Here is a 25,434-nt window from a genome sequence, read left to right on the forward strand (position 1 = left end):
GCGGCCGCGGCGCCGGGCTCGGCCCACAGAGCGGGCGGGAGGCGGCGGCGGGAGGGACCGGCGGGGCGGCGCCGGCGGCGGGAGGCGGGAGCGGGGCGGGGAGCGGGGGAGACGGAGAGGGAGGGGATGGGGATGGGAGGGATGGGATGGGATGGGGTGGGATGGGATAGGGATGGGATAGGGATGGGATAGGGATGGGATGGGATGGGGATGGGATGGGAGGGGAGGGGAGGGGAGGGGAGGGGAGGGGATAGGATGGGATGGGATGGGATGGGGATGGGGATGGGATGGGGCCGGGGCCGGGAGCACAGCGGGGCAGTGCGAGGGGAGCTCGGGGAGCGGACCGGGGGAGGAAAGGGGAGAACGGGAGCTGGGGGTGCTGATGGGAGAGGCGGGGAAGGGGAGAGCGCGGGAAGGGCGGAAGGTGGGTGCAGGGGAAGGGGCTGTGGGGCAGAGGGTGCCTCGGCGGAGGATGCTCTGCAGGGCGGGCTCGGGGGGAAGCGCAGGAGGGGCTGCGCAGGGAGCGGAGCTGTGCGGGAATCCGAGGCCCCAGAGCACAGGAGGACAGCGGATCTGCGAGCAGTGTCGGCTGCTGTCGGGGAGCACCGCGGGCTCTGCGCTGTGCCCCGGGGCTGGCAGGGACAGGGTGCCCAGCCGCCCTGCGGGACCGGCCCGGGGCACGGGCACGGCTCCCTGCGCTCTCCTGGGCAGAGCGGGGCCGAGCTGCCTCCTGTGCCCGCTCCCTGCAGAGGCACAGCCTGCTCTGCCTGTCCTCGGTGTGCCGGGCTGCTGGGGGGACAGGGGGTCCTGCTGGCCGCTGGGGCTGTGAGCCCGGCTCTGCTCGCCGCTGTGGCCGTGCCCTTCTCCCGCTGACCGCTCGCTCTGAGTCACCGGGAAATCTGATAAGGCTCCAGGGAAACCTCCGGAGCAGCCCGGGGAGGTCGCTGGGCACTGCGGCCCGGCTCAGCCACCCGGATTTCTTGGCTCTCCTCCATCATCCTGACTGTCACATGTGTGGGACCAGAGCAGCCCAAACGGGTTTTTACCTGCTGTGCCGCCCAAACCTTAGGTGCCAAGGGGCCTTTGGGTAAAGATGCAGCCCCTAATTCTTGGGAGAGCTGCGTGTGGGGCAGGCATGGGCCCTTTCCATGACATGTGGCAGCTAAGCCTTCAGCTTTGAAGGTGACGTTGGCTGGTTTGCATCAGCTACATTCTGGATTTAGGCCTCCCAAAGCGCTAGTGGTCAGAAGGCTGCAGGGAATGTGGAGGGCAGGAGGGGAGCCTGTGACAGCTACGGGGTGGAAAATCATCCCCAGATGTGACCCATCAGTTAAAGCAGATCATCAGCCCCAGCAGGAACCCGCTAGGTGTGTCAATTCCTCTTTTCCGTTTGGCTGTGTGCTGGGTACTCAAATTAATCTGTTTTAGCAATTAAGCAAGAAACCCTGAGCATTTCTCGTTCTGAAGGGCTTAGTCATATCTGGGTGAGAAGCTGGAGCTGGTGATGTTTGGGTTGAGGCAGGACTGTGGGCAAAACCACGGGGGCTGCTTGGCTTCCAGAAGCAGCTCCTGGAACAGGGACAGAACAGCCAGAAACGCTCCTGTGAAACCCCTGGGTCAGATTTTGCTCCCTGCTGGCGCCGGGATCAGCCGGAGCTGGGAGGGGATGCTGGGTGTTGGCAGGGCATGCAGCACCCGAGGAAGGCCTCGTGGCTCTGGCAGTGGGCTCCTGCTGCTCTGGGCTGGACAAGGGCCTGTCAGCCTGCTCACCTGCAGAGGATTTGGGGTGGTGCAGGTTCTTGGCCAAGAGGAAATTTCCCTGCTCTGGCCTGAGGGTTTTAACCTGCAAACAAATCCTAGTCCAGCTCCAGGTGTCTGCAGGACAAAGCACTTACAGGGAAAGGTCCGTGTCTGTGAAACTGCATTTGCACCCTGGGGCATGCTAACTACGGCACAGGGTGTAAAACTGAACTTTATTTGCAGGTTGTGGGGTTTTACACTGAATTTCCTTTTTTTTTTTTCCTGTGTAGTGTAGGTTGAAGATAGAAAAGGAGACAGGTATTTATTGAAATGCCTTTAAAAATTAATAATAATTAAAAATGCCTTTTGTATGACTTCAATTTCATCACTGTGAAAAGGGCAAGCTCTCAGGCAGATTTATTCCTGGCCTCCTGCACCTTTCCTTGGAGCAGCCACAGCCCTGTTCCACGAGGATCCTCTCCGAGGTGTGGCTCTCCTGCAGGAGCACACCTTGTTTGCATTCCCAGCTTTCAGACCGCAGGAGGAAACTCCAGGTCTGACAGTCAGCACCAGCGAGTCCTCCTTGGCTCCAGCCCTGGCATTCCTGTCACCAGCTCGAGAGAAAATCCAGCTCCCATGCCCCAGTTTTCTCTCCACCAGCGAGGAAAACTTCCATGTCAAGGGCATCTGAAGCCTGCCTGATTTCTGCCTGGAGCTTTGGGTCCCCATGGAGATGGCATCTGAGAAAAGAAGATAAAACCCTTTTGTGAGGATGGATCCCGATTATTATTTGTTTAATTAGAAACTGGACGGATGCAGAGGCAGCAGTTAACAATTACCTTCCGTAAAGGACTTTGACAACAGCTGAACAGGTTAATGACTTGCAAGGTGGAGACAAATCATTGCCGCTGTCATTTACGAGGCTGGAGGTGCAAGGAGGAGTCCTCAGGCCTGTTGTCTCTGATTTAAGGGGCTTTTCCTCCTTCTTTTGGGATAACCAAGTAGGAATTTTCTTCTGCCGTGCAGCTGGGATTATCTGGGAGCCAGGGAATTAAGTTCCAAATGAAAATTTGAACTATTCATTGCACTTTATTAGCGGGCTTCAGGAGTGTTTAATTGTGGAAATAAATTATAGGGAGGTGAACGGGTAAGTTTTGATGTCTTTCACCCACCTCCCCTTTTTGGGAGGGCTCATTAAGAGGATTGGGACTGGGCTCGCTTGTCCTCGGTGTCCCCAGGGCGGACAAGGCGAAGGGAAGGATTTTGCAAACACTGCCACCCCCTGGCTCTTTGCTCTCTATTTTATACAGAGGTTGATAAAAAAGCGGGGGCTCGGTGCCGCTGGACTGGGCTGAGGTGGTTGTCCTGCAGGGGCTGTGCCGGCTCAGGGGGGCACGGATGGTCCGGGGGGGCCCCCAGCACCAGGGGGCTCAGCCCCTCTGCCCGGAGCAAAGGCTGGCAGGACTGGGTGAGGACAAGAATGGCCTTAAGCTGGTGGAGTGTAAGTTTAGATTGGATTTTGGGAAGGAATCCTTCCCTGGGAGGGTGGGCGGGCACAGGGTGCCCAGAGAAGCTGAGGCGGCCATCGCTCCCGCCCTAACTACATCTCCCAGCAGCCCCTTCGCGCCTCCACGCTCCCGCCCTCTCGACGCCGATTGGCGGATCTCTCCTGGTCAGTTTCTTCCCTTTCCATTGGCTCCGTGAGCCGTCAGTTCCGGCGCGGCGGCAGGCAGGAAGGGGCGGAATTCACGAACGGGATTTACGCCTTTTGCGCGGGGCGGGGCGCGGCGGCGCCCGGGGGGGGCGGTTGCGCAGTTGGCGTGGCGCATGCGCAGCGCGCGGCGGCGGGGGGCGCAGCGCAGCCCCGGACAGCTGGCGGGGGTACCGAGGGCCGGGGGCGGGGGGCACGGCCGGGGCCCCGCCGCGGCCCCTGCGCTGCGTCCCGCTCTGCCCCGCATGGATGGAGCCTCGCAGCCTCCAGTGCCCGCTGCGCTCGCGCCCGGGAGGCCTGACAGGTAACGGGCCCCCGCGGGCCGGACGGGCCCCGCCGCCCTGACAGAGCCCCCCACCCCGATCCCTTCCGTGCCCGCCGCCCCCCGTGCCCCCTTCCCTGGCAGCTGCACGCCGTACCCGCTTCGCTCGCAGCTGCATCTGCCGGGCCCCTTGTCGGTCAGCCGGCCCGGTGCCCCGTTCCCTGGCAGCTCTGCCCGCGGTGCCCCGTTCGCTCCCCCGTCAAGCACACCTCGTCCCCCTTCCCTGTCAGCCGCACTTCCTTTCCTGTCAGCTGTGGCCCTGTACCCTCTTCCCTGTCATCTGCCTGCCCTGCAGGCCCCAACCCTTCCCTGACAGCTGCATCCCCCTTCCCTCTCAGCTGCCCCCTCACCTCCCTTTCCTGACACTTCTCCCCACCCCAGGCTCTGTCCGGTGTCCTCTTGTTCCCCCGAGGTGTCACCCCCTTCTCTTTACCAGGAGTCTGACTGCCTTTAGGGGTCTCTCCTTTATCCATCCTCGCACCCCAGCCCCTCGCCCCCATTTTCCCCAAGCCCTCTCCCCCAGCCCTGCATCATCTGCTGGCGCCACCCCTGCCAGGTACAGCTGCTGCTTTCTGGCTTCCTTTCCCCCTCCCACCCCTGGCACTGCCCTGTCCTCGCATTCCTGCCCCCTTTCCTGGGTGTGACCCTGCCCTGCTCCCTCCTCTGCTCACTGTCCCCTGCTAAAGCCTTCCAGACACGTTCCCTGTCCTGCTGGGTGTGCTGCAGCCCCTTTCCTCGGGGAGGGGATCAGCCTCTCCTCCTGTGCCAGTTAAACTCCTCCTGGAGCTGCTGGCCCATGTGGGATTTGGTGCTGGGGTGTTGCCTGTGCGGGCTGAGGGCTTCTCTGTTATCTTCCCTTTTCCCGTGGGTGTGTCAGCTGGGGTCAGGGGGAGGCAGGATTGCAGTGGGAGGGCTGAGCTGCGAGCACCGTGTGGCCTGAGCGTGTCAGAGTTCCCCTGTGCTGCCTCTGCCAGGGCTCCCATCTCACCTCCTCTCCTGGCTCCCTGCTCCAGCCATCTGTCCTGGGGAGCCACTGCTGCTCCTGACAGCTCCTTCAGCTGGAGAAAAACCTTCTTTTAACAAGGTGTTTGCTGCTAACCAGGGCAGGTTCTGGGTGGTGTTTGGAGGGGTGAAATAATTTGTAGGTGCTGAAGGGAAGGGCCTTAGGAATCTTCCCTTGGGATGAGCTGTGTATCCAGAGGCTTGTGGTGTGCAGAGTGCTGCTTTTTTCCAGTGACCTTGAGTTTGGAGCCTGAGACACTTGGGCACATCCAAGCAGTTTGGAACGGGATTGCTTGTTTAAAAGTGCTGATTTCAGGAGTCCTGCTGCTCTGTGGAGCTCCTTGGGGCAGGTGGAGCTTTCCCAAAGGGTGCTGGTGCCAAGGCTGGGGCTCTGCCCCCCTGTGCAGAGCCCATCACTGTGTTGCTGTGGGTGTTGCTCAGGTGGTTCCACGAGAGGGAAACACCCTCCAGCCGAGGAGCAATCCCCCAAATCCAGGCTGTGTTGGGAGTGTTGGATGTTAAATTGATGGCATTATTTGTGTTATCAGTGTGGAGGCTTTGTTTCCAGGCTCGGAGTGAGTGTTCCTCTCCATGCCCCGGAGTACCCTTTGGAAGTGTACTTTCCCAGGAGCTTAAGGGGCTTTTCAGTGGCTGTCAGTGTAAACAGAGCCTGCTGGTTTGGAGCCCATGGAAATCTGTGCCTTGTTAATTTTTGACTGTGGGTTTGAGCCTTGCGAAAGCCCCGTTTGTGCCCTGCAGGTCTGTGTGGCAGAGGCCAGGGGAAAGTGCAGGAGCTGCAGGTGGGCTGGTCCTCTGTGTGCTCCAGGGAGCAGTGTGAGCAGAGGCTGACCCTGCATCCCAGGTTTTTAGTCCTGTCGGGGTGTTCCAGGCAGGTTTGGAGCAGTGAGGGATGAGGGAAAGTTGTCCTTGAAGGGTGATAGAGAAATGTGTCCTGGTGCCATCCAAGAAATAACCCCGGAGAGGTGACGGGGTCATGGGATGGGTGCTTGGAAGGGCCCTCAAGGATGGTTGTGTTGCAGGGCAGGAGCACCTCCACAGCCCGGGTTGTTCCAGGGCCTGTCCAGCCTGGCCTGGAGCACAGAGGGAGGGCTGGGGTTATCCCAGCTGGAGCCAAAGGGAAGCTGCCTGTGGAGTCAGCCCTGGTAGCAGCAGTGCAGATTTGTCCTAAATTGTCCCTCACTCTGGGACTGAATCCCTCGTTCCACCAGGGGCTGGTTGTGCTGGGTTAGTTAAAAGCCAGAAGCTGCAAGAATGGGTTAGAGCAGAATTTGCACGGTGGTTTTGCCTAAAGAGGAACATTCTTTACCAATTTCCATGGTGGAAGTTTCCAAGGAATTTCCAATTCCTTTGGTGGTGACAAAGGCAGACTCTTTGGAGGGGCTTCATGCTTGGAAGCCTTTGTGTCTAAGAAACTGGGAGGCACAGTTGATTTTCGTCTGATTTTTATTACATATACTTCACAGGAGATCTAAAAATCTGGGGAGATTTTGTTTTATTCCAGGGTCAGTTTGAAACTGGGGGCTGGATCTGCCTGTGCAGTGGTAGGGTCAATAGTCTTGAGTGTTAAGAACACTTAATATTTATTTTATTTATCTATTATTTATTTATTTAATATTTGAATGAGGTCGCTCTCATATCCATGGGGACTGGGAGTCTGGGACTGCGATCAGTTGTGGCTAATGCTCAAAATGTGATCTGGAATGAGAATTTGGGCTTCTTAATCCTTTGTCTGTGATTCCATGATAATTTAAATGTTGCCAGAGCCTTTGTAGTTGGGAATACCCGTCGAGCAACAAAAAATAACAAAAGGAAAGGAGGAAAGGCTCTTGGAGCCTTCTTGGCCAAGCAAAGGCACAAGATCTGGGAGACCTTTTGAGCCTTTTACAGCATCCAGTTGCCAAAACAAGCACTTTCCTGGAAAGAGAGACACCTTAGGTTCCTGCGTTCCTGTTGGACTGGGTTTTATCCAAGCCTGTTACCCAGGGTCTGATTTCTTGGGTGATTTTCCTCGCCTGTATTTTTTAAGAAGTAAAGTTAAGATGTCCCATAAGGTAGAAAATGCTGCACAGAGGAGTCTCTGTTGAAAAGCAGAGTTTTTAACAGTCTGTTAAGGAGTGGTGGTTTTGGGGGGTTTGGCTGTTCCTTCTTTCTGTTTATACAGAGGGGGTATGGGGTATTAATGGTTTTGCAGTGACTTGTTTAGCTCTAAATTGGCCTCCTGGTGTGGGTTATTTATGGCTGGGTATGGGAGATCTGGATCTTTCTGTGCACATGATTTTCCCACATGTGTCCTTGAGGTTGTTTGGTGCTGTTGGAAGAGAAAGGAGCTGATTAGAAATTAGCCATAACTAGAGGTGGGAAATGTGACAGAAATACTCCCAGAAGAGCAGTGGGCTGTTTGTCAGTGGGGAGGTGACAGCCTGCCTGGCACTGGCATAGTGGGGTCCTGAGAGCCAAATCCAATTGCTCTCAAAGAGGAAGACAAGAAATCTGCCTGGCAGGGAAGAAGAGGAGGAAGCTGGATGGTGCTTGGAGAGAGGAGACTGTGGACAGAGCCTGGGAATGTTGTAGGGAAGGTCTGAGAAGAGTAAAAGGCACTGACTTGTGCTGGCATGTTGTCCCTCTGGCTTTTGAGGATGGACTTGGGAACTGCTAGAAGCCGTTCCCTCTCCTCCTGTCCCTGTTCCCTGGAGCAGAGCCTGATCCCCCTGGCTGTCCCCTCCTGGCAGGAGCTGTGCAGAGCCACAAGGGCCCCCCTGATCCCCCTTTTCTCCAGGCTGAGCCCCTTCCCAGCTCCCTCAGCCCCTCCTGGGGCTCCAGCTGTGTTCTCCTCCCTGGACACGCTCCTGCTCCTCAGTCTCTCTCCTGAAGTTTGGGGAAGCAGCTCAGAAACCTCTCAGGAGCTGCAGAGTCAGCAGATCCACCTGCCCTTGTGCCCAGGTGCTGCTGCCTCCTCCCCTTCCTGTCCTTGGGAGCCATGCCTGAGGGAAGGTGGTGTTGTGGCTGCCCCATCCCTGGGAGTGTCCAGGGCCAGGTTGGACGGGGCTTGGAGCACCCTGGGAGCGTGGGAGGTGTCCCTGCCCATGGCAGGGTGGGACAGGAGGGCCAGTGGAAGCCCTCCTGGGCAGCAGAGGATCAGATGAGGGTTGCCAGGACTCCTGTTTGTTGCAGTGTTTCTGTGAAATGCTCTTGTTTCAATGAATCAGCATTTCCTCATTTAGAAGAAGAAAATTTTGGCTTGTTCTGCTTGGAAATGTTTTTAAACTAGAAGGTTACATAGGACAAAAGGGGTGTTTGAAATTTCATTTTAATTCTTTTTGTTATTTTAAAGAGAACTGTAGAAATGTCTAAATGGGCCAGGCTGTGGGATGGAAACTGGGAGAATTGCAGCATTTCTCAGGGACTGACTGGTCTTTGCTAGGCAGCCTGTCCAGCTCCGGGGTGGGACCAGCACTCTGCAATTTGAATATTTTTCTAGCAGAAGTAGCCAATTCCATGGGGTTTCAATTATTTAGGTTAATACATTAAACTCCATTAAGAGTGTGCAAAACTCTTAATTTCTCCTGGAAATTCAGTTTTAACTGGTCACCTCTTTTCTCTTGCTGAGGTAATTAGGTGTTCACTTGTGACCTCACGTTGTGATTTCCAAGGAATGTTTATGCCCTTTTGGATATTTTAGGGGTGTTTTGCTGATAATCCAATGTAGTAAATGAGAGAGAAGATGTGGTCAAAAGCATCACTGCTGTGTTTATTTACAGTATAACCTTTGTTGGTTGTAGAGTTTGGGAAACATGACGTTTGGACATGAGTGGTCATGGAATGGTGGGAGGGAAGCCTGGGACAGGAAACTGCTCTGGGGCTTCTGCTGGCATAGAAACATGGATTTTCCAGGCTGATACAGTCCTGGAATTCTGCTCATCCTGAATTTCTCCACAAACTGGGAACGGCCTTGAGTCAGACATTCATTCTTCCTTTGTTCCTTCCCTGAGTTTCTTCAGGAGCCTTTATTCCAAACGTTCCAGCTGTTAGCCACCTCTGCTTCTGGGAGCTTGGCAGTGTGTGAGTGGCCTAACGTGTGGTGTCCCCGCCGTGTCCCTGCTGTGTCCCCTGCTGTCCTGCAGGTAACTGAACACCCTCAGCGTGGATCCTGGCATGCTTGGATGCACAGCAGCTCTTCCCACAGCTTCTCTTCGTCTGCCCCACGGCAAGAAGATGGCAAAAGCCAACATCACCAGAGACATCATCCACAGGCAGATCAAGGTAGGTGTGAGCCCGTGTGCAGTGGTGCTGGCTGGAGAGAGGGGAGTCAGTGCTGGAGTGGGGAAACTCCTGGTGTTGCCTTTGCTTGGGAACCAGATCTCTGTTGCTTACATATTGATAAGCCCTGTAAGGAGCTTAGGAGAACAAACACACAGGACCTGTCACTGTCCTTAATGGAGAGCTGGGATGAAGTCTGGCATGACAGGAGCACAGTTCCTCTCCCTGGGCTGGTTTGCCATCAGCAGCTCTGTTCCCTCTGAGTTGAAGAAAGAAATAGAGCTGCTTGTGTTTGGGCACCACAAAGGCCCTTAGCCAGCTTCCCTCTCTGCTTTCTGTGTTCTCCCCGTGTGATCTTGCCATCAGAGGTATTTCTGACTGTAGTAAAGCTAATGATCTCTGTCACAGCCTCTCTGTCTCTTTTCTTTAGAGAGTGCTGTGTTGCTTCCTTTGTGTAGGGGAAAAAAAAAACTTGTGCAGTGGTGGGATCAGTCATCTGATGGCTGCTTTGGTGGAATATCAACGTGAAAGGACTGGCTGCAGCAGACACAATAGGCAATTATTGCTGGGACTCAGAGGCCTGAAATCATTTGCAGCTTTGCTGATAATCAGCATTCAGGAAAGGGATCTGTGAGTGGCCAGAATAAGGAACTGGGAGCTCGAGTGCTCACTTTGCAGTTTGGTACCAAACTCTGTTATAAGCTTGTAATTCAATCCATGTGCAAAGATTGTTTTGCTGCCCTAACAAGGAAGGGCTGGTTCTGTGGTTTGAGCCCTAGCCTGGGACTGTCTCAGACTGTCTGCTCTGTCAGACTTTGACGTGTGACCTTGGGAAGATTGCTAAGTCAGGCAGTTCCTTGTAGGAAAAGCAGTATCCTGCCCCACAGCCCTCACAAAGCCACTGAGGCTGCAGCAGCACAGAATTATGCTTGCAGCACCTTGCATGGGCTGTGCAGTGCTGCAGGAGTGCTCTCCACAAAAGTACATCAAGGGGTTTGAAGTCTGTCATGGAAGCTCCTACAAAAAGCCTGGTTTGTTTTGCCTCCAATCCTTTTATGTCTGTCTCCATTCTGTCTTCAAATAGCTTTTGGTGTGTGGAGTTCATGACTGAGCACTGGGCTGGGAAGGGAATTCAGCACTTCTGTGGGTGCTCTGGGACTGCTGATGTGCTCCGAGCACCACCAGGGTGGGGTTTTGGGCACCACCAGGGTGATTTTGACTTTGGTGTTCCCATCTCTAAATGCTGGTGACAAAGGATTAAGCTGACAAGTGTGGCATGGAGTGAGACCACAGCTGGGTCAAGTCCTAGAGAAGAATCTCCATTTAGATGCTCCATCCAAAATCTGACTGGCATTCTCTCTCCTTCATTCCTGCCTCTGCAGTTGGCCTTCTTTCATCAGAGCCATCTGCTGATGCATCTGTGAGCCCTGTGAGATCACAGGGGAAACAACTGTCCTGCTTTCCTTCACCTTCATTTGTACTGACGCAGTTCTGTGGCAGCTGTTCCCATCCCTCTGGAACAGCCTGTGCACTGCAGCTCTGCTCCCTGCCTGAGGAATAACCCATCCCTGAAGGCAGCTGGCCAGCTCCACTCCCCAGCTCCTCACCCCGTGCTGCTGCTGCCTTGGGACAGGCTCTGCAATGGCACAGTTCTCCTGGGCAGCTCTGCTCTGCTACTGCTGTGCTCAGGGCGGAGGTCCTGCTGAAATCCTTGCCAAGGGATCGTAGCAGGCATTCCCAGGTTCTTCCATATCTTCTGGTTCAGGCCCCAGGCAGGGTCAGCTCACTGTGCCTCAGTGTGGGTCTCCCAGAGCTGGTTTTGGCTCCTCAGCTGGAGCCTGGCACTGAGTTACACAGCATTTTAAACTAGTTCAGGGGCAAAGATTAGGATTTGCCCACCTGGAGATGTTCAGAGGATGGCAGGGCTGGAGAGGGAGTTGTCACAAGGATGTGTAGTGATGGGACAAGGGGGAATGGCCTTGAGCTGAAGGAGCACAGGGTTAGATGGGATACTGAGAAGAAATTATTTTCTTTGAGGGTGCTGAGGCCCTGGCACAGGGTGCTCAGAGCAGCTGTGGCTGGCCCTGGATCCCTGGAAGTGTCCAAGGCTGGACAGGGCTTGGAGCAGCCTGGGACAGTGGGAGGTGTCCCTGCCATGGCAGGGTGGCACTGGGTGGGCTTTGAGGTCCCTTCCCACCCAAACCATTCTGGGATTCTGTGACTCCCTACTACAGTACAGGACCTGTGGACCCCCCAATACCTGGTGGGATTTTTAACCTTGAAGAATGTTCTCTGGAAGGGCAGAAGGAGTGTTGGTTTGCCGTGCTCAGGGTGGTGCCTTTTGCTCCTGCAGGAGAGGGGAGCGCTGGGCTTCGAGCGCCACTACCACGTCACCGACCCCTTCATCCGCCGCCTGGGGCTGGAGGCTGAGCTGCAGGTGAGTGTGCAGAGGGAAACCAGCTCCTTGGGCTGCCCCTTGCTGCAGGAGTGCATGAGCTGCCCTGCTCTATCAGGTCACTGCTGATTTCTTGGTCTCCCAAACTGCATTAGAGCCAGGGGCTCAGTGAGAGCACTGCCTGGTGCACCGAGAGGAGAACCTTTAACAGGGTGGGCACCACCTCATCTCAGCACTGGTGCCTAAGAAGACAATTGTCAGCTGTTCAGCGTGCTCAGCTCTAATGGGATCCCTAAGGAACAGGTTGTAGTGCTCTCTGACATACCATAGGAGAGATGTTAAGATTATACAGAATATTCTGAGTTGGAAGGGACCCACAGGGATCACTGAAGTCTTAAGTGAACAGCCCCATCTGGGGGTCAAGCCCACAACCTTGGCACTATCAACACCCTGCTCCACCTCACTGAGCCAACCTCTAACACATCAGTTATCTTGGTTTGGGGGAGAAAAGGATTATTTTGTCCCCCTTTTCAGTCACATCTCCCACATCAAATGCAGCTCAACACTCCCTCACTTCCTGGTGCAGTCGTTGGTTAATGTGGATGAAGATGGATGATGTAGTCACCCAGCAGCAAGGTGCTTCTAACAGAGCTATCAAAAGTGCATTTTCCCTGTGTTCCCAGAGTGCCTGTACATGTAATTTGTCAGCCTAGCCAAGGGCTTTGGAAGCAAAGTCACCTTTCTGTGTGTACAGCAGGATTTCAGCTGTAGCCCCTGAGACTAAACTGCCATTTTATTCAACACTACCTTTTTCTATTTGTTTCATTTTGCCTTTTCTACCCCGACTGCTCTACCATGTCTGTCTTTTCTGGAGGTGCTTATCTACTAAGTGTGTGGAGTTCTTTGCAGGGTTGGAATAAAAAACCCCTGCTTTTATTGGAAGAAGTTATTTCTGAGGAGCTCACTGTGTCCTTGACTTAGGACAGCTCTGTTTGATACATCTGAAGTTTGACTAATGCCATCTTCCCTTGCCTCCTTCCCTCAGGGTCACTCTGGGTGTGTCAACTGTCTGGAATGGAATGAAAAAGGAGAGTAAGTATGTGGCTTCATTTGGGGAATCAGCAAAGCCATAACCCCAGGTTTTCCCAAGAGTAGGATGTAGGTCATGTTATCATAAGCAGCTGCTTCCCATTTCTAGTACAGTGGAGCTCAAGCTCAAATTTTGAGCTGTAGTAGAGCTCACACTTCAAAAGAAGCTTTATTTTGTTAAATATATCTGGATATTATTAGAAATGCTCCTTTAGTGAGTTCAGAAGGGAAATGGTCAGAGTAAGAAGTGGAGATTGAAGGCTGCTTCTCTTCTCTTAAGTGGTATTGCAGATTATAATGGATCTTTAGGATCTGCCCAGCTGGTGGTGACATTTCCCCACCCCCTTCACCATGCTGTTAAAGCTGCTGCTGGGGGACAGATATCCAAGGGAAGGAGGTAGAGAATTCACCCCTCTGCAATTTTAGAGGGACACTAAAGAGCAACTTCCAGTAACCAAGTGGAATGAAGAGTTTCTGTGTGAGAAATGAGTGGATGGGAGGAAGAGTGGGTATTTCTGCACATGCCTCTTACAATGTCCAAAGTCTGCCCTCTGATACTCTTCAGAATTATTTACCAGTGAAAATTTCATGTGCTTGAAAGAGAATGGCTAAGTTTAAAAGAGCTGAGAGTTGCAGATGTCAGATTCATTTGGTCCAGATGCAGATGGTTGGACAAGGCCAAGAGCACCTTGCAATGACTTTAAAAGCAGTTTGTGGTTCACCCCCCTAGCCCTGGGACTGCCTGGGCACCTCGGGGGGCTGGGAATGAATGCCTTGGCTGGGCTTCAGAGCCGCTGTGGAGCAGTTAACACAGCCAGGGCAGTGGGGAAGGTGGAGCCCTGCATTTTGCTGTTGACCAAACACTCCTGTTTTCCCATCGTGATGCGGGTGAGATCCTTCAGTCAGCTGTGCTTTCTGTGGAATTGCTTTTTGTCTGCTTTAGCTCCTAGACCTGGCTGAAGGGAGGGGTGCACGGTGAGCAGCAAGAACAGAGAGCTGAGGGAGGAGAGGAAATGGACTGGTTAGGGCTGAATTAACTTAATGGATGTCTGTGGTCAAACAGCTCCACAGACCCGGCACGATGTGGAGCAGAAGAATTCATGGTGCACATTTGTCTCCTGTTCCTTTTAGCTTGTTGGCCTCTGGTTCTGATGACCAGCACACCATTGTGTGGGATCCTCTGCACCACAAGAAACTCCTTTCTATGCACACAGGACACACTGCAAACATCTTTTCTGTCAAGGTATGTGCTTAGAAGGAGCGAGCAGCTAGCAGAAACAGCAACCTGAGCAGTAAAAGGATAAATCCTTGCTAGGAAACATTTCCTGCAAACAGTTTCCCCCCCCCAAAAAATTTAATATTTCTAATTATGGGTAAAAGGATTAAATGGAATGTTGCACTTAGTTTATGCAGATCTCAGGCTTATTCTCTCAGTGAATTGGAAGGAAATGCTTGTAGCAAACTGGGATGTGTGATGAAGACACTCTTGTGTGTCCTGCTGTAGCTGATGATTCTTGAGTGTGCATGCTGACCTGTGTAAAAGGGAATAACATGGGTTAGCCCACATTCCTGGAGCGGAATTCCTGCTCTGTGACTGCCAGGGTGTCCCTGTGAGCAGCCCCAGTGCTGCTCCAGGCTCAGTGTCCAATCCCTCCGCCGCAGTTCTTGCCGCACTCGGGGGATCGGATCCTCATCACGGGAGCTGCAGATTCCAAGGTGCACGTCCATGACCTGACTGTCAAGGAGACCGTGCACATGTTTGGAGATCACACCAACAGAGTGAAGCGGATTGCCACGGCTCCCATGTGGCCAAACACCTTCTGGAGTGCAGCAGAAGATGGCTTAATCAGGTACAGAATTCCAGTTGGTTTGGTTTTGGGAACCATCACAATGTGTGCTATGCACAGACCTGAAGAGGGGCTGTCTCTGTACTACACAGCTTAAGCTCATCTCCCTTGCCTAAAACTGGAAAGATTTATCTTGTAGAGTCATAAATACTCTCCTCAGCTCCTCCAGTTTGCTCACTGCTGGAAAGGGAGGCCAGGAAAGGAGCAGGTCATGACTTGGGAGTTTAATTTGGAACTTGAATAAATCTGTGCACATTGTAGATCTGCTTTTAATGATTATCCTGGTACTGAGGCCTAGTGAGTGCTGTCCCAGCTCAGGACCTTGTACGAGTCTGTTCTGCTGCTTCTGTTGCCCCGTGATATGTCTGCCTCACTGCACCCCTTTGCAGGCAGTACGACCTGCGGGAGAACAGCAAACGTTCCGAGGTCCTGATAGACCTGACTGAGTACTGTGGGCAGCTGGTGGAGGCCAAGTGCCTGACAGTGAACCCCCAGGACAACAATTACCTGGCCGTGGGGGCCAGCGGGCCCTTTGTGCGGCTCTACGACATCCGCATGATCCACAACCACAGGTAACAGCACCTGGCTCTCAGGCAGACTCCTGGGGCTGGGATCTGCTCGGGGCTCTGGTGGGAAGAGGGACTTGCAGGGATCCAGCACTCACCTCTTTCTGGGAAGTTTCACTCCGTTTTTTCTGTCACCCAAAGTCTTTGGCTGAGGGCACTGGGGTGGTATGAGGCTGGGCAGCTGTGTCCTCGTGGGTGGGCAAGAAAAGCCAGTGTAGATGAGGCTTCCAGCAGCTGCCTGCTGTGGTTATCACGAGGCTGTTCCTCTCTCTGTAGGAAAAGCATGAAGCAGAGTCCCTCGGCTGGCGTGCACACGTTCTGTGACCGGCAGAAGCCCCTCCCGGACGGGGCGGCTCAGTACTACGTGGCAGGTACGGGCCCTGCTCTGGGTGGCACTGGGGGCACCTGGGGACTTCCCTGCTGCAGACACAGAGTGAGCCCATCACACACAAACCCCTGCCCAGGGCCTCTCTTCCATGGGATGTTCCATGGAATTGCAGGTTATTTCACTGGGGTGGTGGACTAGCCTTGCTGCTTTTTGTCCAGCATCAATGTGTTTTGTCACTCCTGCTGGAAAGTGAAGGATTGGGTATAACCTGGGCTCTATAGGCTAACCTGGAACTGGTCCCAGTTCAAAACCTTTTTGGCACAGAAGTGACTTGTCTTCATCCTGCAGATAAAGAATAAGTGATGCAGTATCTGAGCAATCTAGATGACATTTTTCTCCAGTGCTCATTATTTACTATCTTTTACCCCAAAATGTTTGGGTCTTTTGGTTTTTCTTTTACAATATCTCAAACCAGCAGTTCAGCAGACCAGTTCTGACAGTCCTGCTCCTGATGATTCCCACTAGAGGATTCCTCAGGTCTCCTGAATTGGTCATGCAACACATCTGCTGTCTGAAGAACAGAACCTGTGTGTGAGCTGAATATTTAGGAGCTTTGGTTTCCTTGTGCTGAGGGCTTTATTAAGGAAACCTAATTAGGGAGTTGAGGATGGAGGTATTTGCAGATGGTCACAAATCACAAAAGCCAAATCCTGGTGAATCCCCAAAACTGAGATTTGCTGGGTTCTGGAGGCTCATTGTTAACAAGGCAGTTATGATTCTTGTCTTCACGTGGGGTGGCTGTGCAGAATTGGAATAATGCAATCACAGCATGGTCTGGGTTGGAAGGGACCTTAAAGCACACCTTGTTCCACCCTGTGCCGTGGCCAGGGACACCTTCCACTAGACCAGGTTGCTCGAAGCCCCATCCAGGCAGGCCTTGGACACTTGCAGAGATGGGGCATCAACACCCAGAACCTGTGAAAAGGCACCTGTGCATGGAAGGATCCCGTAAGCAGTGGGAGATGGAAAATCCCGTAGGTGCTTGTGCTCCATGGCTTTGCCCTTGTAAAAGGGAGCAGCTGGGCTAGGACAGAGACAACAGTTGAGAGTTAAGCCAATAATTCTGGACTTGTCCTCTCCCCAGGGCACCTCCCAGTGAAGCTCCCAGACTACAACAACCGGCTGAGGGTCCTGGTGGCCACGTACGTCACCTTCAGCCCCGACGGCACCGAGCTCCTGGTCAACATGGGAGGGGAGCAGGTAAGGGGGCAGGAAAGCTTCACGCTGGGTCACTGGACATTGTTGTGTGCTGCTGAAAGTAGGTGATGTGATGGATTTTAAACTGCTTTCTGATTAATTCAGGCTAAATGCTTGGGATTAGGGATATATTTGTTACACTGTCACTGATCAAAGTTAAACCACGTTCTGTTGTGGTTTTCCAATTCACATTTCACTCTCCGGAAGAGGGGAAAGAAAATAAACAAAACCAGTTCTGGAACTGACCTTTGTTGACCTAGAAAGGATTTCATAACTCATTCTTGAAACATCAAACTGCTTCTGTAATAGAATGTAGTGAGTGAGGAACTTGGAGAAGCAAAGGCCTTCACCTGGAATATTGATTGCTTTAATTTTAAGCTCTGGGTGTTATTCATGGATCCTTTGTAAAGCCTATCAATGGAATGAGAAAATCCTCCTGACAGCATTAATCAGCGTGGATTAAACAGGACCTTTGCTCGTGGGCAGGTTGCACTGTGCTTGTCCTCTCCAGCTCTTTCTCACACGTGCACTCGCTCCCTTTAGGAGAGGGTGAGCTGTGGGTCTGGCCTGTCCCAGTACAGCTGTAAATTAGGATTTCACAGAGCTGCCCTGGCAGTTTCTTGGGAAATACTGGTTTCATCTTAGAGAGACTTTTCCTCCGCCTCTTTTATGTCAATAGGTGTTTGGTTTCTTCATTATCATGGTGTTAATTGAAATATCTTAGTTGCTTAATTGAAATATGAAGCTTTCTGAGCAGGTTGGTCAGTGGTCAGGTCATCTTTTAAACTCTGCAGGTGTGGAGTGAGACCAGGTTCCTGTTTCTCAGTGTTGTTCTCTCTGAACTGGGCTGGACTGGGACACACCCCAGTTACTGCTGCCATCCCTTGTGTGTCCCTCTATAAAAAAGATTCCCAGTGAGAAAATTGGAATTAGCAAACACAAGCATGGAACTGTGTATTTACTGAGCCCTCTTTTATTTCTGACTTGAGCATCTCTGTTTTGCCGACTTGTCTCATGCTCTTTTTTCCTTTCCTCAGGTCTATTTGTTTGATCTGACATACAAACAGCGACCATACACTTTTCTCCTCCCAAAGAAGTGCCACACTTCAGGGGGTAAGTGTGATGCTGTCACAAAGGGAGCGAGCAGCAGAGGGGAGTTCTGTGCTGCAGGGTTCTTTTCCAGGGTGCAGGAGGAGAGTGAAGCAGGGTGTGGGCTGCTGGGCTGCTTCTGCAGTGCAGTTCATGCCCTGGTGCCAAAATCCTTCTGCAGTGGGACAAAACAGGGGGCAGAAGTGACCTGTGGAGAGGGGGGTGAATGAGAGTGCCTAAAGCTGTGCTCAAGGATTAAGCAAACTGTTCAGTGGTTGAGGTCCTGGAATCCTCCCAGACCATTCCAGGATTCCATGATACTCTAACCATGGCCTGAAATCAGTCTAAGGTAATTCCCTTAGCACTTAGTTCTGTGTGTGTCTGGTTTTCTGATCTAGAATTGTATTGCAAAGGACACTGCAAAGATTTGTAAATAAAGAGGACAAATCTAATCCAGGTGGCTGGAGCAGGTAGAATCATGGAAGTTTTGTTTCTGCTCTGGATGGGGCTGTTGTGTTGGGTTGGCCCTGCTGTAAAATAAACCCTGAGTTTGTATAATCTACACTGATTCTTAGCATGGTTGTGTGTATCTTTTTCTAACCCTCAGAAGTGCAGAATGGCAAAACCTCAACCAATGGAGTGTCCAATGGGATCCACCTCCACAGCAACGGCTTCCGCCTGGCCGAGGGGAGGGCACACGTGAGGTGAGGGCACAGCTGCCCCTCCTGGGGGGTTCTGTGGCTTTGTCCTTGGCCTCTCACAGGGTGAGGTGCTGCCACAAAGGTGGGACCTGCAGCCCCCTTGCCCTGTTCCTGGATTGCCAGGTGGCCTCTGTCCCTGGGGCTGTGTTGGCCTCTCGTGCCTGGGCTGTCAACAGGAGTCAGACCAGGCAAGAGCATCCTGGGAGGATTTTTCCTCTTATGATGAATTAAGGTGGACAAAACTAAGAAGTGATTTTTCAGGCCTGGAAGCAAAGTGTCCTGAGTGATGGTTGCTTCCTGGCCTGCAGGATCTGTGTGTTGATAGTGCCAGAGGCTGGCAGGTGAAGGAACCTTGCTTACCTCTGCCATTTTTTGGGCACTTGCCTGCTGCAAACTGAAGTGAAGCAGCCAGAATTGCTCTGTGACAACACTGGGACACTACTGCCATTCCTAGCATGGGAGCTAGGACTGGATGGAGCCTCTTCTATTGCTCCTGCTGATTTCTTTCTTTAAAACAAAATGCATTTGGGCTGAAGGAGCAGCAGCACATCTTGGTGGCTGTTTTTCTTCCAGCTGGTGAGACTTGGTTCAAAGTCAAGACACTTATTTAATACCATATATGGGTAGTCTGGGTTCCTCCAGAGTCACTTTGGGGACTGTTTCAGCTCCTCTCCTCTAGATGGCCCCTCCACCGCGGCAGCAGGAACAGGGCTGGAATTTTGGGTTGTGGAGCATGGTGAGCTCAGATGCTTCTGCCTGTGCATTGCTAAAAGAGCACTGGAAACGTTGTTTATGCAGTCGAAACAAAGAGCTATTGGTGAAGTCTGATGCTTAAAATACCCACTACTCAATTTGGAGTATGTCTCTGTAGATGAAGAAAAATTGGAAACAGTCAAATGATGGTCACACTGATGTAGTGAGACTGCCAGAGGGTGGGGGGCCCTGGCACAGGGTGCCCAGAGAAGCTCTGGCTGCCCTGGCAGTGCCCAAGGCCACGCTGGACAGGGCTTGGAGCACCCTGGGCTAGTGTAAGGTGTCCCTGCCCATAGCAGGGGGTGGAACTGGATGGGCTTGAAATTCTCTTCCAGCCCAGACTATTCTGGGATTCTGTGGTCAAAACCAAACTTTCCTCTGAAACTCCAGTTCTTCAGGTCCAGAGTGCCTTCTGCCTTTTCCTGAATCTTTTATTAGGAAGTCTAGCAACCATTAGCTAAGCTGGAACCAAGCACTGCAGACTGTGATGTGGAGTGAAGGATGTACAACTTACCTGTGCTGCTCCCTTCTTCCCCTGCAGCCCCCAGGTGGAGTTGCCCCCGTACCTGGAGAGGATCAAGCAGCAAGCCAACGAGGCCTTTGCCTGCCAGCTGTGGACACAGGCCATCCAGCTGTACAGCAAGGCTGTGCAGAAGGCCCCCAACAATGCCATGCTCTATGGGAACAGAGCTGCTGCCTACATGAAGCGCAAGTGGTAAGGGGCAGTGCCACTGCAGGGGACTCCCAGGGCACCTGGGTCAAGAGCCTGGTGTCCCTCTGGCAGGGGGGATTGGGCTCATCAGACTGAAACACAGCTGGGCACCTCTGGCACAAAGGGGTGGCCCAGCAGGCTGTGCTGGACAAATTCTGGGGAGGCACAGCTGGGAAGCAGCCCATTGTGTCACCTCCTGATGTGCTGTGTGGAATCCTGATCCTTTCCTGTTGAAAAAGAAACCCAAAATCCACATCTGATTCACAGCATTCTGGATGTCTCCAGGGGTGTCTGTGTTTCTTTGGGTGGCTCTGATTTGCATTAAAGAAGGGCTCTTAAATCTGCTGTCAACACATGACGTAATGGTGACTGTGCTTTGTAACATCCCATGACAGGAGGTTGTTTTAGGGCTGCTGGGGTGGCTTTGCTGCTGCTTTATCCAAGTACCTCACACTGCAGACACTCAGACCTGGTGGTTCCTGTGTTACCCCAGTTAACCCACACTCCTCTGACTGGAAACAAACCTCTGGCAGGGGTCTGGGGAGGTGGCAGATCCCCGCAGTCTGGAGAGGATTCTGCCCTGCTGGTTGCAAAACACCCTGTCAGCCTCTGCAGTAGGTAATGTCTGCTCTGACCAGTGGCCAGAGCTGCATCTGCAAGATACAGCTGAGTTATTTTAGTGCCTGTCCCCTTGAGCAGAGTAAGACTGAGTACCATGACTTGCCATTAACATATTTAAAATAGCTGTGGTCCTTCATCTCCATTTGCTTTGTGAGGATATCCTTCTCCTCTCCCTGCTGAAATCCCCAGTATGAATTCTCCTCTCTTCTTGCCAAGATAAAGAGCAGCCAGCAGTTGTTGTGACTGTTGGTAACTGGCCTACTGGCTGTTTTGCAATAGCAGAGATTTGGGAGCTGCCTCAAAAAGACCTCAGTGTTCAGAAGGAGAAGAACAATAGGTTGGGATTAAGGGATGGAGCACAGAAGCTGAGTGCTGATCTCATGAATGACATTTTTCTTATAGGAATCGTTTTTCCCGAAGGGTGTTGGCACATCTGAACCTTTCAGTGTGTCAGCTACTGCTTTGCCACAGTTTTGGGTAGCAGGAAGATGTGGAAAACACACAGAGTGGGTTTCTGTGGCATGCAGGGGGTAGGATTGAAATAGCACTGAGGTGATACCTTCCAGGTGCAGAAAAGAGGCACTTTTCTGCTAGGAACAGTTTGTGGAGTGTGGGGAAGGTGGCTGGGATGTCACTGAGCAGGGGGAGAGGCAGACAGTGACCCAGGCTGAACCACCACGTATCTCTGAGGTGTTCTTGATGTCTGGAGCAGGAACAGGTACAGGCCATCCTCAGAACCCTGCAGGTTCTGCTTTGGCCTCATTCTCTGAATAACAGAGCAAGAAAAAAGGAAGGTCTGTAATTTCCTAACCTCCCCTTGTTCATCTCCCTTAAGATGCTGCTCATATTTTCCAGCACTTCTAAGGCTGTCCTTTGAAATTTTGCTCCTAAAAGCCAACTGCATCCCCCTCTGGATTGCTTTCAGCAGTACTGAGCTGATTTCTAGTTTTGCACAAGCTGAGTCAATCCTGTAACAAAGGGAGAAGGCAGAGCCTGCTTTACATCCCACCATGTCCATTTTCACACCCGTCTGTTGTGCTGCCAGTGCTGGTAGTTGAGCTTGAAGGATGTTTGAGGGTGGCAAAGCAGTTTAAAAGCCCAGTCAGGTGTGCAAGTGTGTGACACCTGTCTGTCATCCTAACAGGCAGCTTGCATTCCCTCTTTCTCTGAGTAAAAATGGCCTGTTGCTGCCATAGTGTCCCGAGTTAACCCTGGCAGTGCTGCAAAGGCAGCCCTGCAGAGCCATGTTCCTGCTGCAGATCTCATGGGCAGGGCTGTGCTGTGCCCACCTGGACAGGAGGGAGCTGCAGGGTGGATGTTTTTGGTTTGCAAAACATGCTCCTGCAAGATTTGGAGCTGACCTTAAAAGGCCAGACACTGGGGCACCTCTGCCCTGTTCCACCTGTGCATGAGGAGGAGCTTTACTGTGAGGGTGACAGAGCTCTGGGATGGGCTGCCCACAGAGGGTGTGGAGTCTCCTTTACTGGAGATATTCAAAAACTGGACACAATCCTGAACAGGGAAGGTGTCCTGCATCACCTCCAGCGGTCCCTTCCAACCTGAGCCTTCCTGTGGTTCCCTGACAGAGATTTCAGGTGATCTGAAATTGTTGCTCTGTGAATTCATCCTCTCCTGGGGAGTGTTTTGGACCTTGGTAGGTGCAGTGCACAGAATCCTGGAATGGTTTGGGTTGGAAGGGGCCTTAAAGCCCATCTCATTCCATTCCCTGCCGTGGGCATTCCCTTCCACTATCCCAGACTGCTCCAAGCACTGTCCAGCCTGGCCTTGGGCCCTGCCAGGGATGGAGCAGTCACAGTGGGGCATGTAGGTTAGAGATATGAAACATTATCATCATGATTATTACTATTATTAACCATCAAATGGAGCCTTGGCACTCAGTTCAGGCAGCTTGTGATGTGTGAGCAGTTGAGGCTCAGTGCTGATAGCCCAGGTGTGTCTGCCCTGCCAGCAGGAGCTGGGCACCACACGGGGCTCAACAAGTCCCTCGTGCTCCCAGAGCACAGGCAGACAGCCCCACTGCCCAGCCCTGAGCTCAGGCTGTAAACAGGACAGGAAAAGCCAGAAGAGTCCATCTGCCCCAACGCTCACTCTAGAACTCACCGATTTTTCCTGTAAAGGTGAGGGAAGGCTCCTGCTTGAGGCGTGTGTCCCTTTGTAGGGAGGTGCTGCAGCTGCCGGCCGGGGCTCGGCCGAGCTGTGCCGTGTGTCCACACAGGGGCACGATTGAGCTGTGACAGGGAGCCCGCCTGGCACGGGAGGGCTCTGCTGCCTGGCCAGAGGGCTGCTGCATCCTCCATCTTCAAAGGACTTCCCGAAATGTGCTGCAGCAGGGAGCTCTGCTCTCTCGCATTTAAAATGGCAGGTCAGGGCTGGCGGGGCAGCCTGGTGTGGTCACATCCCAGAGCTGCCTGTGGGCGTCTGCCGAGCCCTTGGGGAGGCTGGGCTGGGTCAGGTGGTGCCCCCGAGTCACAGCAAATGCTGTTAGTGAGCTCCTGGGGTGTGGGATTGTGTAGAGAGCTGGAAACAACAAGCCGTGGAGTGAAATGAGGGCTGGGAAACAGCAGTGGAAAATGTTTGCTGTTGCTGCCTGGGCTGGCTAATCCACTGCTCTGCCTTCCTCAGGGATGGGGACCATTACGATGCTCTGAGGGACTGCTTGAAGGCCATATCCCTAAACCCTTGCCACCTGAAGGCCCATTTCCGCCTGGCCCGCTGTCTCTTTGAGCTCAAGTACGTGGCAGAAGCACTGGAGTGTCTGGATGACTTTAAAGGGAAGTTTCCAGAACAAGCACACAGCAGTGCCTGCGATGCCCTCGACAGGGACATCAATGCTGCCCTCTTCTCCAAGAGTGATAACGGTGAGTGTGCTGCTCCTGGGCTTCTCCAAGGTTACACTGAAATCTAATGAGCACACAAGGACTTTCCTCCTTAAACTGCCCCTCTGAAGTAAAGCTCCAACTTCTGAGAGAGATTGATTGTTGCTGTGCACAAAAACTGGCCTGAGCCTGTTCTTTCCTTGTGCCTGGTCCTGGCTTGCTCTTGAGTGAGAGTGTGATAAAAGGAGTCTGATGTAGCCAGGAGATAATCTGGAAGGAAGGAAGCTCATGCTCTGAGCCCTGCTTCCTGCTGGAATCCTCCTTAACTCTTCTCTAAGGCTGCTGGGCTCTCCTGGGGTGTGTTTTGCTAAGAACTCCCGCAGTGGTGCTGAGGGAAATGCCTTGTCCTTGCAGCTGAAGACAAGAAGGGGGGTGGCCCCATCCGGCTGCGAGCCACGGGCCGCAAGGACTCCATCTCTGAGGATGAGATGGTGCTGAGGGAGCGCAGCTACGACTACAAATTCCGGTACTGCGGCCACTGCAACACCACCACAGACATCAAAGAGGCCAATTTCTTTGGCAGGTATGCTGGCAGATGGTGGCAGGGGTGCAGGGCAGGAGTGAGCAGCAGCAGGATGATCTGTTCCGTGGAAGCCTCACGTGTTCATGAAGTGACACGGGCCCTGGTTTGGAGGGTTGGGACGAGCTGACAGGAGCCCTCCTCCCACGCTGCTGCATGAGCAGCTGATGAGGAGCAGATCCACAGAGGACCTGGTTGGGCTAGCCGTTCAGAAATCCATTTGGGATTGAAAACAGGGCTCCTGGGGATGCAGGGAGCCAGCATGGGGAGCTTTATCTGGATGTGCAAGCATGAGGGGTGTCAGCCTGCTGATGGTTGAAGCTGTGTGAAATTCTCAGCCTGCTGGAGCCTGGCTCTCGAGTGTGACCCCAGGCTCTGCTGCTCTGCCCTAGCAACGCCCAGTACATCGTCAGCGGCTCGGACGACGGCTCCTTCTTCATCTGGGAGAAGGAAACCACCAACCTGGTGCGTGTGCTGCAGGGGGACGAGTCCATTGTGAACTGTCTGCAGCCTCATCCCAGCTACTGCTTCCTGGCCACCAGCGGCATCGACCCGGTCGTGCGACTCTGGAACCCCAGGCCGGAGGTAAGAGCTGCAGCCAGAGCTGCCCTTGCTGTTGGGTGATCTTTCCTGCTGTCTTCTCCCACTGGGATCTCCCATTGCAGCAGCCCCTCCTCGGTCCTGAGTGCTGTCCCCTGTGTCTTGCAGAGTGAGACCCTCAACGGGCGTGTGGTGGTGGACATGGAAGGTGCTTCCCAGGCCAACCAGCGGCGGATGAACGCGGACCCGCTGGAGGTGATGTTGCTGAACATGGGCTACAGGATCACAGGACTGACCAGCGGTGGGGCTGGAGGCTCAGATGATGAAGACAGCTCAGAGGGGCAGGTCCAGTGCCGGCCCAGCTAAAACAGAACTGCCTCTCCTTCCTCTAAATGTTTGGCTGAAAGGGAACCGAGTTTCCTTGGTCCTGAACTTTCTCTGGTGAATGACTGCACTGTTTCGCACTATGCACAGGGTAGGACAAGCTGGCCGGGGCAGGAGCGGCCGTCTCTAAACCATCTCCTCCTCCTCCTCCTCCTCCTCCTCTTCCATGGCAGTGCAGTCCGGGGTTTGCCTTTAGTGGAATTTAGTCCCAACAGGGGTCTTGAGTTGTCTGTGAGCAGTGTAACTGGTGATTATTTTTCCAGAGCTGCTGTATGATCTGGTACAGGGGCTGTTGCCTGCATTGCAGGGGGGATGTCAAATTCCTGAATAAAATACAAACCTAGGGCAGGGGTTATGGAATGAATTTACTGCAGTGATTTTGAAAGCTTGACTGTGCTACCAGCCTGTCTAGAGGCCCCTGGTTTATGGCTGTTGGCCATGAAACACCTGTTTTGTCCCATAACATCTTTCTTCTGGCTTCCATCTCAGACACGTCAGCAGATGTAGCTGTGCTGTATTGGGGACTGGAGGTTGCCTGTCTTGTGCCCCTGTCGTAGCTGAGGGATCAGTGAAGGCACTGGGTGTGTGCAGCTCCACAGGACAGAACGAGCTCCCCAGTTCTGACTCCCTCCTGTGGCCCCCGAGCCCGTGCAGGGAGGTGACAGCAATGGGCACAGGCTGG

The 25,434-nt window shown here is 53.2% G+C and overlaps 1 protein-coding gene and 1 long non-coding RNA gene across 2 annotated transcripts; one reads left to right on the plus strand and one right to left on the minus strand.

The window, feature by feature from the left end:
* Positions 1-1,962: 1,962 nt before the first annotated feature.
* LOC132338646 (uncharacterized) lies at positions 1,963-4,014 on the minus strand. Its single transcript, XR_009489498.1, has 3 exons — positions 3,871-4,014; positions 2,580-2,776; positions 1,963-2,480 (listed from the first exon to the last, which is right to left on the minus strand). It is a non-coding gene; the product is annotated as an uncharacterized LOC132338646 (long non-coding RNA).
* WDTC1 (WD and tetratricopeptide repeats 1) lies at positions 3,599-25,116 on the plus strand. The gene is made up of 16 exons (XM_059868376.1): positions 3,599-3,755; positions 8,918-9,056; positions 11,407-11,490; positions 12,494-12,540; positions 13,669-13,780; positions 14,200-14,387; positions 14,774-14,956; positions 15,227-15,321; positions 16,423-16,538; positions 17,573-17,648; positions 18,232-18,328; positions 19,620-19,793; positions 23,055-23,290; positions 23,663-23,831; positions 24,221-24,413; positions 24,537-25,116. Exons 2-16 carry the CDS (start codon positions 8,949-8,951, stop codon positions 24,732-24,734), a joined length of 2,076 nt encoding a protein of 691 aa, XP_059724359.1. The 5' UTR covers positions 3,599-3,755; positions 8,918-8,948; the 3' UTR covers positions 24,735-25,116.
* Positions 25,117-25,434: the final 318 nt, after the last annotated feature.

This window comes from Haemorhous mexicanus, chromosome 27 (assembly GCF_027477595.1).
Source record: "Haemorhous mexicanus isolate bHaeMex1 chromosome 27, bHaeMex1.pri, whole genome shotgun sequence".
NCBI lineage: Eukaryota > Metazoa > Chordata > Aves > Passeriformes > Fringillidae > Haemorhous > Haemorhous mexicanus.